General features: G+C 30.4%; 2 protein-coding genes across 34 annotated transcripts in view; one reads left to right on the top strand and one right to left on the bottom strand.

The window, feature by feature from the left end:
* Glut1 (Glucose transporter 1) overlaps positions 1-23,663 on the bottom strand; it is a 139,917-nt gene that overhangs the window by 417 nt on the left and 115,837 nt on the right. For 16 of the 30 annotated variants that reach the window (XM_074117852.1, XM_074117854.1, XM_074117843.1 and 13 more), the window contains one exon: positions 19,721-22,409. In XM_074117852.1, coding sequence (XP_073973953.1) covers positions 22,189-22,409 — 221 coding nt within the window. In that variant the 3' untranslated portion in view covers positions 19,721-22,188. Of the gene's footprint in view, positions 1-1,724; positions 2,096-2,658; positions 2,809-19,335; positions 19,497-19,720; positions 23,020-23,663 lie in introns of those variants that run through there. The other 14 variants (XR_012455275.1, XR_012455273.1, XM_074117839.1 and 11 more) reach the window with 5 other exon arrangements.
* On the top strand, positions 29-18,959 carry LOC141448954 (uncharacterized). Of its 4 annotated transcripts, none has more exons than XR_012455278.1 (12): positions 29-251; positions 4,281-4,346; positions 4,639-4,704; positions 6,200-6,259; positions 6,599-6,706; positions 7,848-7,925; positions 8,139-8,240; positions 12,792-12,828; positions 14,259-14,434; positions 15,957-16,203; positions 16,806-16,940; positions 17,228-17,353. XR_012455278.1 is itself a non-coding variant. In XM_074117864.1 (12 exons), the coding sequence occupies exons 1-12, from the start codon at positions 30-32 to the stop codon at positions 18,740-18,742; spliced, it is 1,323 nt and encodes a 440-aa protein (XP_073973965.1). In that variant the 5' UTR covers position 29; the 3' UTR covers positions 18,743-18,959. The 4 variants fall into 4 exon arrangements, 3 of the variants coding, with proteins under 3 accessions (XP_073973965.1, XP_073973968.1, XP_073973967.1); XM_074117864.1 differs by lacking the exon at positions 16,806-16,940 and adding an exon at positions 18,708-18,959; XM_074117867.1 differs by lacking the exons at positions 29-251; positions 16,806-16,940 and adding exons at positions 779-1,467; positions 18,708-18,959.

Here is a 23,663-nt window from a genome sequence, read left to right on the forward strand (position 1 = left end):
TTATACGTCACTTGGTGCAGTTTTATGCCATGTATAAACTAGTAACATTTGACATATACGAAACGTTATTGAAAACTAGAAAACCATTGGGAGAAATGTACATGCAAGCTAGTAAATCATTTGGAATATGTGGGGTTCGACCAGATGTACTGGCTGCCAGTTTTAAAACCCAATGGATTATTATGTGTAGGACTCATCCAAATTTTGGATTACATTCAGGTTTAGGTTGGGAAGTGTGGTGGAAAAACATAGTAAGAAATACATTTTTAAATTCTACTAATGAAAAAATAAATATAGAATCATTAGATCAATTAAGCTTATATTTAATAGATTTATTCTCTACTAAAAATGGTTGGACATACGAAGATGGTGCTGTAGATTTATTAAAGTACCTTGCTTCATGCAAAATGCAAATGGGAGTAATTTCTAATTTTGACCCAAGGCTACGCTCTATTTTAAAAGAATTAAATCTTAGCAATTATTTCTCTTTTATTTTAACGTCATATGAAACTTCATACACTAAACCTGATATTAATATTTTTAAAATAGCTCAGAGAACATATGAAAATCAAAATGGATTCCAATTAGAAGAAACTAAAGCGCTTCATGTTGGGAATTCGTTAGAACATGACGTGCTGGGCGCAAGAAATGCAGGTTGGAATGCAGCTTTAATCTCAAATAAAGAAAAGTTGGAAAGTTATAGAAATGAAAAAAGAACGATGTTGTTTAAGAATTTGTACGAACTTAAAAACTACTTCGCTTTTAGCCTCCGCTGACAATTCGGTTTAAATTTTGAATCTAAACAACAGCTCAAATTCTTGTATTTAAGTTTTCAGCATGTGACTGTTAAGTGCTTATAATGTAGCAGGTTGTGCTTATTATGTAGCAGGTTGATAGCTGTTAAGTTATTATAATATAGCAGGGTAATAACACTATTTATGTTGTTGATACCTTTTGTCTAGAAAAATAAAGGATGCTATGAAAAATTTGGTTCTGAATCTTAAGCTTCCAAGGATGCTTATGGTTGCGCTCTTTCTTAAGAGCTCCCAAAATAATTTTCCTGAGAAAAAGGTTCAAAACAAAAAAGGTACATCTTACCGTGTGTACTTATTCTTAAAATTTAAATAAGTTCGTTGATTTTATCAAATATATTTTATTTGTATTTTCACCTTTCATTAGAGATGAATTAGATTACTTTACTACAGCTAGTAAACGCTGTGCGCTCCTTAAACTTTGGTGAGAAATTTCTCTTCACCATCCTAAAAATTCAACCCTTGGTGTTGGATGAAATTTAGAAACCAGAAAAGTAAAGGTTAAGTGTAACGCACCAGATAAAATAAAAAATACTCTCTGGGAATCCAACCGAACATAATAAAAAACAAATTCATTCAAGAGAATCATATTTCCAGTAAACGACTGAACTGATAACTACCATCACATTCATATTGAAACAAGTTTTGGATGTATGTAAGTGTATTTGATGCGATCTAGAAGTCACAGACATACTAAAATGGATTTCTAAAAAATAGTTAACTACCAGCATGGATTGTGTTAAGCAAACAAACTATTACATTTTTCTCGACATTTCAACAATCTGATATTACTATTCATCTGTGGGAAGGGATAAAGCGCTACACTATACATAGCCTCTCTTGGCCCACATAGCTGCAAGTAAGAAAAACAACATTAACAGCAGAATATAATACAAAAATCCAGATCCATACTTAATAACCAGATTCACAGCTGTACGAACAAATCGAGCAATAACTTTTGGGGGAATGCCTAAGTTTTTCCATCCTTTTTTTTTAGATCGAACTTGTTATAACTGCATCCATATTTTGTTTTTTTAATTAAGTATCTTAAGTCCATGTGTCTGAGCCCCATTTTTAAGAGGGTATCAAACCACAATGACCAGTTGAGTGGCGACCGATCACAAAACAATTAGGCCTGACTGCAACACCAATTAGCATTTCATTTCACAGTCTAAAGTCCCTCGAACAGAAGGTTCGGAACCTTTAAGAAGAGTTGCTCCTACTTTGACTAATCTAGCCATCTTCTCAGTTCTCGAATCATATATTTGAGCTGCCATCCAGATCTGAAAACATCCAACAACAACCACTGAGTCTAGAAACTCTTGCCACTATGCTAATCAAATTAGATGTTATGTAATTCTTGAACTATAAGCCAATCATTTTTGTTGGTTCCTGTATTTTTTTGCGTTTGACTATTTAAATTTTTAATTGTACCTAGAGTAATGTACTTCCGGATTCTTTTTTTCGAAATCTATAAAAAAAAACGGTCTTTATCATTGTTTCTTTGTTTTCAATATCTCAAATTTTTAAAACCATGGAAATGGAATGCACTTTACATGCTTGCAATATTAAATGTTACGCGAAACATCCATATAAATCAATAGTTTTTTTTTTTTACATCAACTTCTAAATTAAAATAATTACTACTTACAAAGCAGTAGTTGATTTATAAGAAATAACTTATTGATGTCTGCACGTTTCAAACATGAAATAAGTGTTACCAATGTTAAAGAGTATTTGTAAGGCAAGTGGCTTTGTTAATTTGTTAAGGAGAGGAGAGGACCTTAGATTAAAAATAATACTACTAATGATCCTATAATGTATAGGAAATCCTTTAGATACTTACGGCTTGAAAGCTTGCGTTTCCTGGAGTTCGAGTGAGTAAAGTTTCGAAACTGATTTTAATTGAATAGTCTGTGCTTTTGTCACAAAAAAAGAGACGTCAATCGAATGTGACTTGCTTGTCAGAAGCATTATAATCAGAAATGAGACGAATCTGGGACAAAATGGAACAAATCAATTAGGGGTTACCTAATTTTTGATGAACTTTTTTTTTTAATTGGAACTTTTTCTTTTCTCTGCTGTGCCTTATGTGGTTTTATTATTTATATTTTTCAATTTATTTGAGCATTTTAATTTTACAACAGTATGATTTAATTTGGAATTATAATTTTGTGTAAAATTGTTAAATATTTTCGAAAACATTTGTGTATTATAGAGTAATTTCCACCTCTCTTTTTGTTATTTATTTTGTTATGGAATATGGAAGTTTGCAGATATTTTTGTGGTGAACGGTATAAAAATAGCAGTGGGTAAAAATCTTGTAGGGCTGTAACAATAGGTGGCATTTCCCCCATATTTTGGATATAATAGAAACAAGGATCATGGCACTTTTACGATTAGGCGAAAGGTGGTAGTGTGCATAGAGTGTGTGGTTTTGAAAGAATCGAAGTTAGAAGTTAATAAGGCAAGAAATATGTAATCATATTAGTAGAATACAATCATTCTAAGTTTTTACCGGGTATAATCGTTTTGTGGTCCCTTGAAATCGATTTTTTTTTTACAAAATGGTCTGTTTGTATGGGTTTGTGCACGGAGTGTGCGGTAAGCATAACTCAAATACGTAAAATCGCAAACTTAGATATTTGGTTTAGGTGCTGCCATGGAACCAGACTAGTATAAAACTTACTTTGAACAAATTTAACCATCCTTAAGCACTCTCTTGCTTGAATCGATTTGTCAGTTTTTTTTGTTTTTTTTTAGTTCTAAAAGATTTTCTTTAAATTTGGCGTTCTAATTACCGACTGCTTACGACTGGGATTTTATACGTTGCTAAAATTCCGCGAATCAAGAAATGCGAAAAAGGGATCACTTATGCGTTACTAGAATTAATTTTGTAATATCTAGCTCCAATAAGCTACCCGGACAACCGGACTGCCTGCACGAAAACATAACACTTAGCTGGTTTTAGAAAACAATAGACTAATGAAAATCCTATCATGAAGAAATGGATTGCTGGTGATCCTAAGCTCGAGTCCAACTTGTGATATTAGTAGCTGAACTCTGATCCTAAGAGCGTTTAAAGAATATCAACTAGTTTGCAAAGAGAACATTGCCTGTGACTTGTTTGCACGAGCGAACGACGTTGAATAAGATGTTTATGTAGCTCATAGGTCGCATACACAATTGTATAAGGAGTCGATCTCTGGTAGATATTTAAGCGGTGCTGCCCACACATTTTTTTTCTTTTTCTTGGAGTCTCTACAGCTCACTCACAATGTGGTGATAATTTAGTTGTTTGTTAAAAAAGACAAATCTGGCATCCTCTTAGAGAGACTTAAGCTCAATCATTATGAGTCTTAGTTATTTTCTTAAACAGAAAGGATATAAAATAAACATCACCTACACAAATAATCTGTTGGTTGATATAATGTGTGCAGATTCTTAAAACTAGATTTTTGTTGCCAGAATATCCAAATAAAGGTCTTGCAATGGGCTGAGGAAGCACTAATTTTCTGGAAATTCTTAATAGAGGTTTGTAATAAATTATTCCTTTTTATTATATTCTTGAGCTTCATTGTAAAACTTTTCAACAAATGGATTTTACTGATGAAACACACCATATTTCATTATGTTCATAAAAAAATGAACACAGTTACTTTTTTTTTGTAATTTATAGATTTCTTTAAAATGCTATTTATTAAAAAAAAAAAAATCACCATATTTAATTACTATTTTCAAACAATAATTATTTTTAAAAAACTGTCTCTTTGAACTGTGAATCATAATTACTAGTGATTAATATGTGTAATTATTTTTGTTCAAGGATTCCATAAAAAGCATTCATAAAATTTTGCGGAAACAAGATTTACCGAAGACGTCACCATTTAACGTTAGTAAATATATTGCATGTATATAAAATATTTAATTGATAAATTGAATGTTTGTTATGGTGCAAGATCTTTTTAAAGCAAGATTTGTTCTTTGAATTTTGTGTTCAATTGTACGCAGAATTTGTTTTCTTCATCTATATCTTTCCTTATATTAAACTATTTGGGAAGCTAAAATTAATTTATTGATGATAAATTGGGTCCTAATTTTTTAAGAACAAAAAATATGGTGTGATCACTACCGTGTCTTTTTCTTTCTATAGTTTTAAAGTATTGCCTTCCGTACTGAAACTCACAAACATTTTTTAAACTTACAATTTTAAAGTCAAATTTAATCCATCCCAACATTATATAGTTAGTAACTCGTACATTAAACTAGAATGATACTTCACAGGAAAGCCTACCACAACTCAACTCCGAGGACAGCCCTAAAACTATTTTTTCTCTTGAAAAATGATAAAATTTCAAACCATGTGTGGTAATGTGTATCTTAGTTTATGGAAAATCCTAAGAAAAAAGCTCAAAAACTTAAATATTTCATTCACCATAGAGATATCTCCAGTTAACATATTTAATCATCCTAATCAGTGGACAAAAGATATTTCCTTACTTTTACAAAAATGGAACACTACTCACCTTCTCTTTCCAAGAAAAATTTTGCTAATAAAAGTTTATTTAAAGATTTGTATGTTTGTAATCACTAAATGAACTTTAAACAAAATCGTCGGAGCCGTTATCGAGGAAATCTAAAAATATCGAAAAATCAAATCTGAGGCACTTCTATTTAGTCAAATTTTTCAAATCGGGAAATTTAGTCCCTCATTTGATTCATATTTAGTGATAAGCAATATGCATAAACGCCACATTTAAAGAGCCCACCTCGTCCACTAGAAGTACCATTCATCGAATTATCCCAGTTTAATGTTTCAATCCAAAGATAAGAAGTTTTGGTTTTTCCATGGATTAATTTGTCTTGGAATCGATTACCATCGACTTGTTCGATTAAAACGGCAAATTTGCATAAAATTCTTAAAGTTGTTTCGAAAAAAAATCTTAAATAATAGATTCAGTAAAAAGGTATTTCTGGGTCGATGAATTTAGAGGAAAACCTTTATTGGCAACTAAAAGAAATATGAAATTTGAAAGTTTTGAGATTTTTATTTTTTGATTTTGGTAGATACAGACAAACGGACGGACACAAACGCACACAGTCCATTTTGTAAAAAATATTTCTGCTACTCAAGGGACTCCTACAGGAATATTTCCTGCGTAATTTCAAATCCAAAAATACCTTATCTCTAGTAAGAGAAGATAAAAAAAGTCGTTCAACCTTTGATTTATTAATCAAAATTCTTTTTGAATTTTAACGATTAAAATATACTTGATCTAAGCCATATTTGTTGGTGCAATTTTTCTATTAAAACGTAAATTAACTCAATCAGAAAACTAAAAATTGAATCATGAATGTTAATTAAAAATTGGGTTTACGTTTCACAGGTGAAGTTTTGGTTGTTCCTTGGATTAACTTGTCTTGGAATAAGCATTCATTATTGCAGTGTAAGTGCAATCATATAATCACATTCTTAAAAAACAAAATTCAGATTTTCGTGTAACTTTTCTAAACTGTTTTTAATTTAAATAGCTCTTCTTTATTAAAGAAAACATTTTAGTAAGTACAATATTTTTTAAAAGCTTTTATATTCTACACTTCGCATGAAAACAGTGACACATACCTGTTGTCCTTTGTATTTCGTATTCAAAAAGTTATTAAATACAATTAGAATGGTAAACTACTCTCTGTCTTTTCATTACATGATTAAACCTATATTATCTCTTTAAGCAAAGTAATCAAAGCCACAATACATTAATCTGAATATTATTTTTCCTGAACATTAGAGTTTTTTAAGAAGATTGGTAGTACAAAATTGGCTTTGGAACTCCGTTATTACAGAAGGAGGAAGATTTGACCACAGTCATGAATACAGTAGAAACAGCAGAGCAGTGGTAAATTTTAAATTATTTTACATGCTTTTTTACAAAATAATTAAAACATAATTGGTTAATCATGTTTAGAAAATTATTTATAAAAATTTGGTAAAAATCTGCAGATTGTCCAAATAATATAATTATGATGAATTTAATCTTGCACATTTCTGAATTTGAGTTTGCTTTAGAAATATAAGTTTCGAGTATCTTAAATGTCGTAACTAAAATTTAGAAAATAGCAGAAAGTCCAAATTTGATATTCTGCATAAATCACTAGTAGAGACCCTCAATCATGCTTTAGTCATAACTAAAAATCTATGATCATAATCCGAAGTGTCATTTTACTTCATAGATTTTTAATTTTAGGGATTTACTAGAAAATGACTCCAATTATTTTACTTCTTTGAAATTCTTATATTCTCTGCACTTGTGGATCTATTATTTTTATAAGAAATTGTTCCCAGGGAATTCATTGTTGTATGTGGATTCAGCAGGAGGAGGTGATGTGTAGCCGAGGGAGATACTCTATCATAGTTGGTTAAATTCTGCCGTAATTGTTACTCTTGTAGAAAATAAAAAAGAACCAATTTTCAACCAAAATTCCTTTTTGAAGAAAATCAATTGACTTGATGAATTGACAATTAACTTCACTGCAAATTTTTTCTATTTTTGACTCTTTGAGTTTATTAAAGGCTCAAGTACGTGTATGCCTATCACTTTTATTTAGTTAACGTCGAACCCTCATTTTAGAAGGGTGCAGAAGGGAACTGGCACCTCACCTGACTCTTATTAATGAGAGTTTTGTCGCAGTGAATAATTATAATGTTGAAGCCAACAAACTTTTCGAAAAATTTAATTTAATTTTTAATAAAATGATTAGGTTTAAAGAAAAATTGTGCAGCTAGTTTGATTTAAAAAACACACAAACAAAGCTAGTCTCTTTTTCTACAGAAGCCTACCTGCATTCTATGAATGCACAATGACAGTTAATAGCCAAAATAGATCTTTTTATTCCCAACGGTTCGGCTCTATCAGTCCCTGCGCAAATCTCAGTATTTTGGTCTTAATAAAGGATTAGCAAACATTATATTAAATTTAATGATCTATTCATAAACTTAACATAGAATAGCTGAAAAAAATAACCATTTTTCTTTTTAAGGTTTTAAAACCAACCGATGAAGTTCCCGTAATCACTATAACTAGTCCGCACGAATGGCTGATCGATAAACCTCAAACGGTATTAAACAGTTCATAGTAATTAACTAAAATTATGGAAGAATTAGCTTAAGTTATGCAAGAATTGACTGAGTGATTTAATGAACGAGCATGCACTGTGCTATTTGTGTCCGCAAGAAATATAAATATTTTTCGTTGAAATTGACGCTATAAAGTCATATGCAGAATAAAACTATTTCCTTCCAGATACCAAATTATTTTGTTTGTATTACAGATTCATATTATACACAAGAATGGTAAATACTACTTAAAGAAAAGCATTCCCTCTAAAAAAGAGCCACGAACAAATTCAGTACAAATAAATATAGTGCCACATGTAAGTAAAGTTAACCCAACATCAAGTCTTAATTTCAGGAATTAGGCATTTCTTTTTCTTTTCCCTCGAATGAATTCTTAGTTTAGCATACCTCTACTAATTAATAATAATAATAATGTTTTATTTGTAATAAAAAGAAAGTAAATACAATTAAATAAATTAAAAACATTCTGCGGCATGGAAGTTCCGTCTGCCGGAGGGTTAACGCAAAATGAATAAAGCAAAATAACCACTACATAACAGACAATACAAAAATTAAATTAGACAGAAAAATACATAAATAATAATAATAAAAATTAACAGCATAAAAAAGAAAAAAAAGATAAAAATAATAATAATAAAAAATAAAAAAGAAATAAAACAGAATAACTGATTCATGCTAATCTAAAGAAAATTATACATACTTTGAAAAAAGAAAAGTAAAATACATAAATAAATAAACAGAATAGAAAATAAAAGAAAATTATAATGCTCTGAAAAAAGAAAAGAAAAATAAACTGAAGAATATACAGAAAATTAGACATATTTTGAAAAAAGAAAAGAAAAATACATAAATAAATAGAATAGAAAATGAGAAATACCTACAAGATGGCAAAAATAAAAATATAAAGAATTTAATATAACTATTGAAGTTAATATAATTGAAAGAAATTCACACAAGCCCTGAAGGCAATAAGACTATGATGGTCAAGTCTTACGACGGCGATAATGCCAAGCAAGTCGCGCAAAGTCTATTAAACGTTTGCAATCTTTCTCAGAAGAAGCATTTAGAAAGGGTATCAGCGCTGATGCAGGAAAAGGGCTAAAGCCAAGGTACCGCACCCGCAGTTCGCTAAGGGCAGTACACTCGCACAGAAAATGATGCAAATCCTCCCTCACAATCGGGGCACAAAGAGGGCAGTTAGAATTAGGACGGTCAAGCCATGGGATGAAATTTAAATGTAAAAGCTCACATCTGAGCTTAAATAACCATTTCAAATCGTACAGATTAAGAGCTAAATGGCACTTAGCCTCAAGACAGAAAAGTTTAACATTTCATAATTGAGTTCTTTGTACAAGAGAAACCTGTCTGAATCTTGAGCAAGCCGTACACATTGTTCAGTATGCCGAACCTTAACAGTATCTAGCAAAGTCCTGAGCTGCTCTTGCCAGAGAGAAACCTGATCCAGAGCACTAACAAACCCACAGGAGTAACTTAGCGCTAGCTCGCACCAGTGCCGGAACCAAAAAGCATTCTGATTAATTACCTCGATTGCCAGAATACGGGGTAAATGATGAGAGGGAAGATTTATAGCCCTTAGGCAATATCTAAAATGTAAATTTAAAGTAAACACTTTAAGAAGATCTAAAGAAGTTTCCAAGTAAATCATGTAGTTAGGTGTGGAGGAAGGTAATGAAAACAACTTCTTCACGAAAAACCGCTGAAACTTCTCTAACTGCTCATACCTCTGAAAACCCCAGACCTGGGCTCCGTAGCAAACAATGGAGCGTAAAACGGCATCGAACACTTGTTTCTTTGCATGAAGAGGGATCAGTTGCTGAGCGATGAAATTCGACCAATTCCTATTAAGAGCTAATTTAGCTGCTGAAATTCTTTCTTTCAGGTGGCATTCCAGGGAAAGGCGAGAAGAGAGCGTAACGCCAAGATACTTGTAAGAATTAACCACTTCCACTGGCTCACCCCTGTACCTCCACCGATCTGCAACAGCCAGCCTACCCCCCCTTTCGAAAAACAACAATTATCGACTTGTCAAGATTAACAGTCAAACTCCACTGTTCACAATAGTTCGCTAACGGATTAATGTTTCACTGCAAAGTAACACGATCCTCCGCGAGAAGAACAATATCATCCGCGTACATCAATACACTAATTCGACGACCCCCAATACGTACACCACCCTCAAGTACCTGAGGCAGGTCATCCAAAAAGAGCGCAAAAAGGAGCGGGCTCAAAATACATCCCTGACGAACACTAGATTCAACAGGAAAAAACTCGGAAATACCCTCTCTACCACGAACAGCCGATTCAGCGTCGGAATAAAGACTTTTTAAGATGCGTATAAATTTTGTTGGAACTCCAAGATTAAACAATTTCAAAAATAAGGCCTTTCTTGGAACCCTGTCGAATGCGGCTTTAAAGTCAACAAAGAATGAATATACTTTATTACCTCTTTTAAGAAATTTAAGCTTAATAATGTTCAACAAAACAAACAGGTTATCAATAGTAGAATACCCTCGCCTGAACCCGGCCTGATACTCACTAAGCAACTCATTGTCTCCAACAAAGGATTCCAATCGCTGAAGTAGAAGACCAGTGAAAATCTTAGCAGAAGCGTCTAAGCATCTAATGCCTCTGTAATTCCGAACATCATTAACATCCCCTCGTTTAAAAAGCGGAAAAATGATAGATTTACTGAATGAGGTTGGTGTTGCGCCAGTTTCAAACATGAAGTTAAATAAAGATAAAAGGCTATCCAAGAAGTTATCAGTGGCATACTTATAAATTATGAGTTTTACTCTGACACTCTGTCAGGTCCGGGAGCCTTATTATTTTTCAACTTACTAATAACCATCTGTAACTCACGGAAATCAAAAGGGAGATCCAAAGTACTAGAGACAATGTAAGGTTCAGCATACAAAACTGACAACGTATCCCCAGAAGGGGTAAGCAAACTGTGGAAATAGGCTACAAACTTAAAAATATCAACATTATTACCGCATGTAAAGTTTTTACGTTTAAAGTGATTTGTTAAATGCCAAAACTCTCTGGAATCATTTACTGTTTTAAACTTGTCAGTTACCATAGAAAAATAAAGTTTCTTCTTTCTGATACACATTTCTTTATAAGCCGTATTTGCAAGGAGATAACTAGATTTAACAAGATCGGAACTGGTAATACGGAAAAGATTTAAGAGGGTGAAAGATTTGTTTCTTGCACGAAGACATTCCCCATCAAACCACTCCTTTTTACGGACAGTTCTGATATACTGAGATACATTAGGCGTTATAGTGGAACTTTTGATGCAGTTCACTAAAATATTTAAAAACTCTTGGCTATCCGAGGGAAAGTGTGGAATATTTTTAACAGCTAACTCTAAAGAATTTCTATACGTATTCAAATACTTATCAGACCAAACTATTTGGGGTAAAAGGGGCAGAACAATATGGTTCGACGTTTCTATAAGAGATATCTTTAAGAGAAGAGGTAGATGGTCAGAAAACAATTCAGCTAATACTTGAAAATCCAAAACACAAGAAATATAATCAATAGGGAAACAGACAAAGTCAATAACAGTGGAACCCGTACTAGCAATGTACGTAAATTTCCCCTCTATATCTCCAGGAACTCGCCCATTTAGGATTACGAAGTCATAATCATCACACAGATCAAGAAGATTTGATCCCCTTCCATCAATAACTCTATCTCTGGAACTCCTAGTCAAATGAAAAATTGGGTTATCTAAAATCAAATCAGATGGCAAAGGCTGAGAATCCGCTATTCTAGCATTGAAATCACCGATTAAAGTGAATTTTAAATGAGAATTTTTAGAAAGAAAATTAGATAAATTTTGAAAATCTGAATCCCAAGAATTATAGTTTAAATATACTGGCAAGATAAACAACTCGAACTTACTTTTAAGATGTATCACATTTACACCATCAATGTTAATAAATTTAACTAAATTATGAGAAAGATTAGAATTAATTGCAAACAAAGTACCACCCATTGCACGACCATACCGCGCACGCCTGGTGGCAGCAGACCAACACAGAATATAACCATCAAAGAACTTGCTATAATAATTAAATTTATCTTCCGTAATAAAAGTTTCTAACAAAACAAAAACATCATAATTTTTAAGAAAACTTATAAAAGAATTAGAATCAGATAATTTCGATTTAAGGCCAGCTACATTATAACAAATAAATGTGATGCTATTAGTAAAACTAGTTGATGTAACTTTCCGCTGGCGGACAGCGTTTCCTCAGCTGTGGAGAATCGGAGAAGAAGGGGTCATCGTAGATACCATCGGAGTAGGCAGAACTCTTTGAGAAGTAAAATAATCCTTTGGTAGAGAATTAGACTGGATCGCAGCAATGAAAGTAGACAGATCTACACCAAGCAACTCATTAATTCTCTTCACTCCACTTTCCGCACCATGCATTAGACCATTAGTTGCGCACCAGTCAAACCAATCAAACTAATTAATATGTAATCTTATAATTTTCTTATCCTGTAAATTTAGCTTTTATTTTTTAAACATTTCAATTCATTAGTTTTTAAAACTAGTAAAAATTCTACACATTGAAGTAATTTCTAGGTTTGTTAGTTATCAGGAAGTTTAAAAACTCCTTTTTTATATTAATTTGTTGCCTTCATCGCAAAACTTTTCAATTGATATTGCTTTTATTATCAAAAAAATACAGAAAAAATCTAGGTACTGAGTTTATTATGATATATTATTGCATGCATTTTTTATTCAGATTCAGTTCATGGTATTTTTAGAATTCATTAAATGTATTAATAATTTTCAGCATTTTATCTTCTAGGAAAATTTAATTGGGCGAATTTGGCGTCATCATTCCAGTGAGTTTAAAATTTATGATCGAAATTTTTAATGACTAAAATAAATTAAGTAATTAATTTGTTAAAGTATTTTACTATAAAAGTACATAATTGTACATTAGTAATATTAAGAATTCGATTAAAGAATAGATAATGACAAAAGTACTCAAAAATAGGTAACCTAAAATATCAAAATGCAAGTTAAATAAACTAATAATTAAAAAGAAACATTTTTATAGTATGTGTAAAAGTCTGTATGAATTAAATATTCTTTGCACCATCCCTCTCTATGTATTTAATTACATTTGTTTCTTTGGAAATTCATCTAAACTTCTTGATTAACTGCAGGAACTCCAGACGGAAGGATTGGGACCAGTACTATAGATTCCTAGAAGCTGGTTTAAATGTCCAAACTGATTTTCTTGGAGATGCTTATTAGGAAAGGGAGACTGAGACATGAAAGCATTATGTCTTAATTTGAGAGGTCTTGTTCTTCCAGCTTAGTTGATTAGGTGGTGTACAAGAACCACTGATGGTTCTCTTCTTTGGACAGTCAATACATACTTTCTCACTACTTAATCTGACCTCGGTGTTGGTCTGTTGCAAAATTATGAGCTGCTCTTAAAAATGTCACTTTCAGACAGATGTGGGTATGTTCTAAAAGACTGAAACAGTTAGTGAGGTATTTGGGGGTCCTCTCTTAGGCAATTGTTTGGATCTTTACTTGACATCTCCTATTTGAGAAGGCTTTAGATATCTCGCTTTAAGGTTGTTGCCTGATTTGGTTTAGCAGCAGTAATCATAGGAGGTTAAGGCTTGGGACTGGATTTTCATCTTAGACCAACTCCTAAATTTCACCCCTTGAGTTGACAGGGAAGTAGTTGTGTTCACTTTGTAATCTAGAGGCCACAGAGGACGTTGTTCATGTTTTAGCTATTTGTCCTATCTTAGCAGAATTTAGAGTGCGACACCTTGGAAATAATTATTTTGTTTCTTTCTCATTAATGATGATTTTTGTTTTTTCTAATCCCATTTCTATACAGTCATTTTTTTGTTTTCTTTCTACTTAAATTATAAAAAAAGCTTTTAATTACCGGCTGATGGATTACCAACCCGCATACGTTTTTGTTTTTTTCCCACTCTGTAAAGATTGAAAGTTAATATCAATAAAGTTATTATTATTATTACTGTGCCTTCCTTCAGAAATTGATTTTGTTATTATTTTTCTTTAAGTTTAAATTACTGTAAACTCGAGGCAGACGGAGTAAAATACTCCATGCTTTTTTTTTTGTAATTAAAATGTACTGTGTTAAATTTGTGTATTAAAAAAAAAATTAACGTGAAAATTTAGCATAGCTTTTTTCTTCTAGAATGCACGATTTTTTTAAAATAAAAAATGTAATATTCTCCTCAGAGAATTATTAATTGATTTCATTTCATTCTGTCAACAGCTTCCACTATCAGAAAGGATGTACTCATTGTTTTAGACCTAGATGGAACTTTGGTACATTCTCATCGAGCAGAGAATGATTTTTTTTGTAAATCAGGCATTCCTTGCCCTTTTATAACTCAAAGAGGTAAACTGTGTACACACGTCCGCCAACATCTCCATTATTTTATAAGAAAAGTAAGACATTTTGTGAATAACCTTCCAATTGTTATTTAATAAACGATGTTTCAATGAATACAAAATTTCTCCTAATTTACTGGTTAACAGAATGTGAGTCTTTCTTAGCTATTTAATATTTTCATCTGACAGAATGAGATTTATCAGACTACTTAACCAAGATCTTTGACACTTCTACCGCTATTTACCGCACGTACATTGTCTGACATTGCGGGTTCTACTTCCTATGTTCTACTTCCTATGCATAAACTTTGTTTTTACTGAGTAGAAAAAACAAAGAAAAATAAAAGAATATTTTTATGCTTGTAAGAGGTTTCGATCACAATATTTTTTGAAATTGAGTTTTCTGTAAAATAACGATCAATATTTTTATTGGCTGATTGAATTATATATTTTCAGCTACAGAATAAAAAATAAAGCTCAAACTAGGTGTTAACGATTGATTGGTAGCATTTCATTGTTTGCAAGTCTAAAGTTTAATAAGGTTCACAACGAAGACTCACTAAGGGAACGGGCCAAGGATTTGCACTCAGAGCCTATGGGTAAAGTAACCATCACATCACAAGCGAAACTTACAAGCAATAGGAAGATGCAACCGGTTTAACTCAACAAAAAATATCGAAATCAGGAGATAGTAATGGTAGGCTTCGATTAAAGCACTCGGTCCTAATGTCATCCCAAAAATAGCTAGAATATCTTTGGCAAACGCCATAGTTGGGTATAAACTCAATGGTCCTTAAGCAAAATATAGTCATCTGATTTTGCAGTATATATTGTCTTAAAATTATAAGGCCGACATGGCTCGGATAAGCCGAAAAACGGTGGGATATGCGGTAGCCAACAGATGTTTGAAGGACAAGTACTGATGCTCGTAGAAAGCATCAGCGAATAACTTCTCAGGACTGAGACAGGCAAAAATCTATCTCAGCTACTATAACCAGGAGAAATCTGAGTCTTGCCTCGATCTGAGTAAAAAACAAATTTTTAGACTTAAAGAGTCTTCTCATGCGGCTTTGACACTTGTGGCAACTGGTCGTGGAATGTGATATCCTTGCATATTCCGAGGAGTTGGAAGACTCCGTTAGACTCCTAACGGACCACGATGTTGCAGTTCAAAGGAGATTTGCATGCCTGAACAGTTCCCGGGAGTTGGAGGTGTATAAAACCTCTCTATTAAACTTTCACATTCTGAAATTCTTGTCTCAATTTGGAAGGAATACTGTAATTTGAGCAATTAAGAATCATTAAGGGGCCATAATATATCTGTGAAGGTCGCAGTGCCTCCATCTTCAATAACTATGATACAAAATTTTACATTTATCTATGATATTGTTCCTAGAACGAAAAATCGTAGATACCTATAATCCTGTATTAAAATACATACAAATAAATAAAAGAATGGGTGGGAAAATCAACATACAGCCAATACGTTAAACGTGAAAGTTCAAAATTATTAAAAATACCCGTTTTTTAGCTTTAAAAAATTATAGATAAGATTTAAAAAGATTTGTATTTGTTACAGTTAGATTATTTTTATACTGTGGCAGTATGGAGCACAGCATCTTACAGTTATGTCAATTGGATAGTAGAAGATGTATTACCTGCTGAAGTGTATTGGCATAAGGTATTTAGTAAAAATCAACTGGACTATAACAAATCAGCCATGAATTTGCGAGCCGTGGCATTCAAGAATTTGGAGAAATTAAATTGGGAATTGAAAAATATTATATGTATAGATGATAGGGCTTATACCTACAGGTTTTGTGAGGGTATGTGCTTTTTATAATTTTATAATTTAAGAATAAAATAATGATAGAGTAAATTCCCAATTATTTCAAGCAATCTTGTGAAGTTTACATATTTCTAATTATAAATATATTAGTACATCGTTGGTGTGTGTAGGAGTTAAACATTTCTGTAAGCATGTTTTAGGGTTCGATAACATACCCAAGTTTTTTGTTCACTATATGATGTTTTAAAACTGACAAATAAGTGATGAGCAATCATAAATAGAATCTATTTGGTACTCAGACGTTTAGCCTCGCCTCTAAAAAATAGTTAAATGAATCCTTTCTCCTACTACAATTCTTAAGTTGTTGACTTACAGAAACATTAACACATCTCAAAATGCCAAACGAATTTTCCCGAAAAATTATTCAAATAAAAATTTTGATTAAAATTCGAAGTTCAAATTAAATTAAATTATATTATTTTTAAAATAATGTGAGATAAGAGAAATATCCATTGAGTAATGTGCTAATTTTATTAGTATTGGAATTATCTGCGAACTCGGAATTTAATCAAGACATTTAACCGCTCTTTATAGCATAAATCACGCAGAGTCATATTGTACCGAAATGTTACTTTACAGGGGTAAAAGCCACAGAGTCCCTGTAATGGAAATGTCTTGAAAAATGTATTTAAAAATAATAAAAAAAGTAGACCAACACTAGTGCAGCAACTTTAAAGAAAATAGTTGAAGCTATTTTTAAGAAAATTTTAAAAAGTAAATAGCCCATTCAGTAATTTTAAATAATTGGAGCCATTTTTGTAAAGAATCTCAAAAAATTCTAATATCTGCTCAGTAAAGTGAAACTTCTAATTTAGTTTTGATCACCATGTTACGGTCAGATCCGTAAATAGAATAAATAAATATACATTAGCTCTATTATTAATACCAAGCTTCGCAGAGACATCAACATTCGATAAATCTCTGGTTTCGGTTGTAATTAAAAAACTTTATTAAAGGTCCTTTAATGGTTATCTGAGCTAATTTTTTTTCTTCTTCTTAAGAGAATCTCGTATGGATAAGACGTTGGAAAGGGCAGCATGAAGATGTAACATCAGGGCTCGTATTTTTACTGAAAGTTTTAAGTTTTCTGTTAGAAAAATGGCCTGCAAACGTGACACAAGGAATTAGTGAGTAAATATAAATATTTATCTCAAATATTAAGTTTTTTTTGCTCAATTTTCCCAATCTCAAATAACATTCTAACACAAATAAGCTAGTTGGCAAAATTTTTTGTATCTTTTCAGTTTAATAATCCAGTGAAATTAATAAGAACTATGAGATGTCTAAAGTCGTTTTCTAAATAATTATAATCTTTACTTTTTTCTAATCATTTAAAAAAATAAAACGTCTTAGTTTCGAATAAATCAGTTAAGAAGCACCAAAGTTAAAAATTCTATTGAAAATGTTTTGAGAACTCTGCGATTGAATTATCGATACACAAAAGTATAAAAGATTGTTAGCAAAAATAATAGTAATAATTCTAGAAAACTAAAGAAGAACATATACGAGTACAATATTATTTTAGAAAATATTGTTTCTTATATTCCTTTTTACTTTTATTTACTCTTCTGTAGTAAGAAGCGTTGAAATCTTGCAGATTTTTGGTTTTGAGTTTTTATGGAATTATCCGTTTTGAGGTTTTCTGGGTCAGACAAAGTGCTCTCTCTCTTTCTCTGTGTGTGTTTGTGTGGGGGTGTGAGTGTATGATTTTCTGTATTCGCTGTAACGGCAAAAAAACTCAAAATTGCATGAGTTTTATTTGATATTTTTCAGGCACCCCAGAGAATTAAGATCTAAATCAAAATCGGTCAATCGCAATATCATCTCACTGAATCAATTTTTCTCATTTTTAAGATTTTCTCAAAAACGGCTGTAACCATTTTCTTCAAAATTGGCTTGCTAATTACATATACATAGTTCTGTATCGTAGATATGTCTATATCTTTGTATATCTATTTCAAACGTTTTACCGGGAAAATGTGATTGGGGCATTTCTGGAAGAGGTAGATGGTTAGGCTTCCTTTTAAAATCAGTAATTGTACCCTCTAGCCTCTTGTATAGTAATCATAAGAATCAAATGTGGGACTGAATTTCTTTATTTGAAAAAAATTGGATTGTGCCAGTCTACCTTATAGATTTTTCTTTATTTTAAGATTTTCTTGCAAACGGCTTCTATGATTTTATTCAAACTTAGTATAATGATTCACAAACACATAAATTTATAAATTTTCTCAAAAAATTGCTCTCGAAAATTAATTTATATGTTTCTAAAACTTTAAAAATCAAATTTAATTCATTCGTTCGGAGTTTAAAGAAAATTTGAGATAGACCTTTAAAAATGTAGTCACCAGAAGTCGTGTGAATTTTTACAGCACTTTTTTGTGTGTTAGGTTAAAAGTCGAATGGATTTAGCGACGTAGTAGAAACGATACACTCTTAGCGAACATTGAGCTTTAATTTTTATAATTTCTTTATTTTCAGGGTACTTAGCAAGGGAATTTCCTTTAAAATTATGACATAAAACACCATCTTTAATTCACACTGTGATCGATTTGACATGATTTTACGGGCTTTCGATAGTCAAGAATTTTATAAACCTGGTTATTCGAAGTATTTATAAAACTAACGAAAAAGCTAACACTAAGATGACACTAACTGCCTACGTTTGTTGTTAATGTTTTGAAAATCAATTTTGGATTTACTTTTGTCTTTAAATACACATCATATTAATAATTGTTGGAACAAATATTTAATTACCTTATAAAGGCTAGGTAATTTAAAGATTTTTAAATATTTATTGCAAATTATAACCTACATAAATACTTTTTTTTTATTCTTTAAAAAAGGTTAAAATGTAAGCGGGATATCACAGATATTAATTTTCTTTTAATTAACTATTGCTTAAATGTGTCTAATATTTCTTAGGTACTCAATTTGCTAATGCTTCTTCAATGTGAAAAGTTTTCCATGTCATACATGCATTGTTGGGTAATAGTTCTTGAAGAAAGAGTTCTTTTTTGAGTTCAAAGTTGGGTCAGAATATTGACATCATATTGATGGCTCTTTTAAAAATATGAATATTGTTTGTTAATCAAAATTTGTAAATTTATTTTTTATTCAGGTTATTTTATTTTATTTTTGCTCATCAATAGCTATGGTTATTAGCACATCTTTAACACATTAGTCTCTTCTTTGTATAACTAATATGCAGAAATAACAGCATCAAGTATCCTTCAATTCTCCAATCTCGAACAAAATTTTCAGTGCTACCTAATAAAAAAAAAAAGGTTGAAAAGAGAAATTTTAAAGAGATAGAATAATTTTTATTGCATTTTGAAACATTCTATACAATCAAGACAAATATCAGTCAAGATTTACATATTTAATTTGCTATTAATTTATTAATACTTAAAGTAGGTATATTGTGCAATTTGAAATTTTGAAAGCAAATTACAACAAAACAATTGATAAAAACTGTACATTTTTTTTGACAATTTTATGTTAGTTTTTAATATTGATATATTATTTGAATTTTTCCTGAAATAAAGATTAATAATATTAATATACGGAGGAAGAAAGCATCTGATCCCGTTATTAGTAATTGTCAAATCATTATAGAAAAATTTAGAATAATTACTACTGACACTTTTTTTTTTTTTTTATAACCGTATCAGATTTCCTTTTATACTTAATAAAATGAAACTTATGTCCTTAATTAAATTACATTCGTTATAGAGGAACGTTGTCAGTACTCCTCAAAAAGTATAGAGACATATCTACGCCTTTTGACTAAATAATTTTGTATATATATTTATATATAATAATTTTCACTAATTACTTCATACATACAATTACAGGTTAAAAATATCAACTTATAAAAAACTGAATGTTTTTTATTAAAAAGAAAATTATTTCGTTAACAATATTTACATTTAGAATAACATTTCACTTGGGTCAAGCGTCCTATAAGTTAGGGCAGTGCGTTTGACAACCTCTGCCTTCTTTCTTTGTTTTTATTTTAAAGTATATATATTATAATATATATACCTCATAATGTCAGAGGCCTACATTCCAGAAATCACAATTGACTAGAACTTTGAGATATCCATGAGCCCTGATTCTATTATAGGCCTAATTGCTAAATTAACAATCAGCATTCATCGAGATAATTGTATGTCTAATTACTAATCTTTATGAATATTTTAAAACTTATAACATTAATTTATTTATTTTTCATTATTATGTTATATACTTATGTAGGAAAACTACTTAGTTGAAATAATTTTACTTTAATTTTTAATTTTTCTTCCTTATCATTAGGATTACAAAAAAATGACAATTAGTTCTGTTGTATGTTATTTATCACAGAAAGAAAGAATCACATTGCCATTGAGATCGTTATAAATGAAATCATTCAACATAAATTGTTACCATCATAAGTATAGAACAATTTTTTTGCTTGTTAATGTATTTTATTATCGAGGGCAATCCAGTTTACATGTCACACATCCTAGATATTTTATTCCATCCAATTAAATAAATCAAATTGTAAATAAAACTTTTTATTTTCTTCTAAAGAACGAAATATTTCAGTGGATAAATCTAGACAGGCAACAATTTTCATACAGCCAATATTATAATTAAATAATCACTTTTTATTATTCGGAAACAATTTTAAAAAGACATAACACTTCAGAATAAGACTTTAAAATTAGTAATTTTGAATACAATTATAATGAAATGCTTTAAATGATAATAACTCTGCTTTTATGATTTTAGGAATGTAGTACTTAAATTTTTATTATTTTTTTTCATACATTATTTATATTATTTACTTATATAATTTATAGTGGGGTTCATAGAGTAAATACAAATAAATTTCCTCATATCTACATTTTGAGCATTGAGACTATTTACATAAAACTTTTATAATGAAACATTTTTTTTTTTCAAATTGCAACCTGCCTAATATATAAATTAAGTTTGGTATAGTTTTAGTGACATGTCCTTTATTTATTTTTATTTTATTTTATTCTCATTTTAACAACTTTTTTTTGTCCAATAATTTATTTTTTAATAAGTATATACCCAGTAATATATAATGAAGTTGCCTGCAGTTTATTTATTTAATTGTTTTCTTTAATATAAATTTAATATTTTTAATACTGGCTTTTTTTTATTATAATGTATTTTTTTTTTCAAGCACCAACAATTTTTTTCCTTTTTTTTTAATTGAGGTAGCTGTAAAAAGATTTTTACTTCAATTTAAAATAGATGATTTCAAAGTATATTTATAATATTTTAGAGTTTATTAAAGAGAATACTATTTTATTTTTATCATTTCAAACACTACTTGGTATATAAATTTTTTCTGTGTGAACTTTTCTGATAGAAACAAAAAAAAAAATTGTTTTTAAGGATTTTATAGATTGTAATTATTAATTAAAGTTGTTATTAAAGGGCCAAAATACATTTAAGGGCATAACTTATTTTCGGAAAAAATCTAATACAAGTACTGTAGTAATTGTACAGAGAACTACAAAAAGACATCAATAAAAGCAGGCAAAATTAATATCAAAAAAACATATATAATTACTCTTAAAATGATAATATTAACAATAAAAAATTGTATCTGCAGGCAACTTTTAAATAATGTGTCATTCTTGATTTTTTTTTTTATCTTAATTAATTATTTATATTTAAATCAAATCAGTGTTACTTACAACAGAAAAAAAGTAAAGATTAAAAGAAGAGAAATTAAATAAAAAGTATTTATGGTTGATTTTGTTAATACAAACTTTCATAAAGAATAGATTTAACTAAAATATAAATTCTTAAAAAAAATACACGATTATGGAAAAATAAATTGGTTGCAGTTTATTTTCTTTTAAAGAGATTTTGATAATCGTATATTTTCTCTTATAAATTTTTCATGGTTATTATTATCTTTTAGTAAGTTTTTTTAAAAAAAATATATATAAAATAAACTGTTTCTAATAAAAAATAAAGAAAAACAATTGAGATCTATATAAGGAAGATGTGTTAAAATATAGAAAATGTCTAATATATGTTTGGCAGCTGGATAAGTGAGCAAATGGTGTTGCCTAGTACGTGGGCGAGACGTGCTGTTCTCTGGGGAAGTTCCAACGAGCCCTCGAGTACCCTTCGCCCTCTCCATGACTACTGCAACACCCCACATTTTCTCTTCTCACTCCATCTACTCACCACATCTATTATAACTATCTAATTTTAATATCCTAGGTTTTATTTTACTTTTTTCAACTTTTTTACTTTTTTTTTTCTTTTAATACTTTTTTTGTTTTTGCTTTGCCTCTTAATTTATGTACATCCTAAGTTTCGAGTAAATTAATAAAACATCTTTATTATTATTTTTAAAGACTGTACACGCCGTATATTTTATATTATTATATTTAATATGAGTAAATATTTTAATGTCAATTATAATAAAGCACACCCATCCCGAACTGTTTCATCAATTTGTTGTATAAAAACATAAAAGTCTAAAGTGTTCTGAATGCAGAGTGAGCAATTTACAGATAGTTGTATGAGGGAAGTCACAACTAAACATCGTAAACAACATGGGAGAGGCGTTGGTGGAGAACAACTTGGAAGATAAATCCGGAATCCTTGAATAGACGATGTTGATACTCTATCAGGCTGGTGTTAAGAGGTTCCCATTGTCAAACGTCGTTGTTCGGGTACCGAGGTAGTGGGAGGGGGGGAGGGGGCCTGATTGGTTGAGCCAGATCTCGAGAATAATGCTCGGAAGCAGCTGTAACACATCACAACCTAATTGTTTTATTTTATTTCTACTTTATTTATTTATTTATTTTAAACATAATTTTGCCCAATGCTTATTTCCTAAAGATTGGCCCTATTATTATTTTTATTACTATTATATTTTTAACAGATATAACTTTAAGTTAAGCCTTTATATTTGAGGAAATAAATGGGCTAATTTATAAAGCTAACAAAAAGTATTAATAAATTTTTGACACTTATGCTTTCAGAGATAAAGAAAGAGAGATTTGAATTACACCCTAACAGTAACTTTAATTTAAAAAAGATTGTAATCTAGACTCAGTAGTTTTCTTTTTCTCTCAGAGCCTGTAAATTGTATTAAAAAATAATTAGGCTGCCACCCTAAACATTATATCAAGCAGTAAAGAAATGCTTTTTAAGCTGGATTTATACGAAAATACAAGCGAAAACGCATTCAAATATCGCGTGTGTGAATTTCCTTTCAGCTTTTTTTTTTTGTATAAACATAAATTGGGTTGGCCACAACCATTCATAAATTATATCTTCTACTTTTACTGAGGGGCAATTTTATAAATCGTTAGTTCCTAAAGTCATAAACCCTGGTTTCTCAATGGATCATGTGCCAAACAATATGTCTTCATTGTCAATAGACTG

This window comes from Rhodnius prolixus, unplaced genomic scaffold, assembly GCF_049639745.1.
Source record: "Rhodnius prolixus isolate KJV_2025 unplaced genomic scaffold, Rpr scaffold_2, whole genome shotgun sequence".
Lineage (NCBI taxonomy): Eukaryota > Metazoa > Arthropoda > Insecta > Hemiptera > Reduviidae > Rhodnius > Rhodnius prolixus.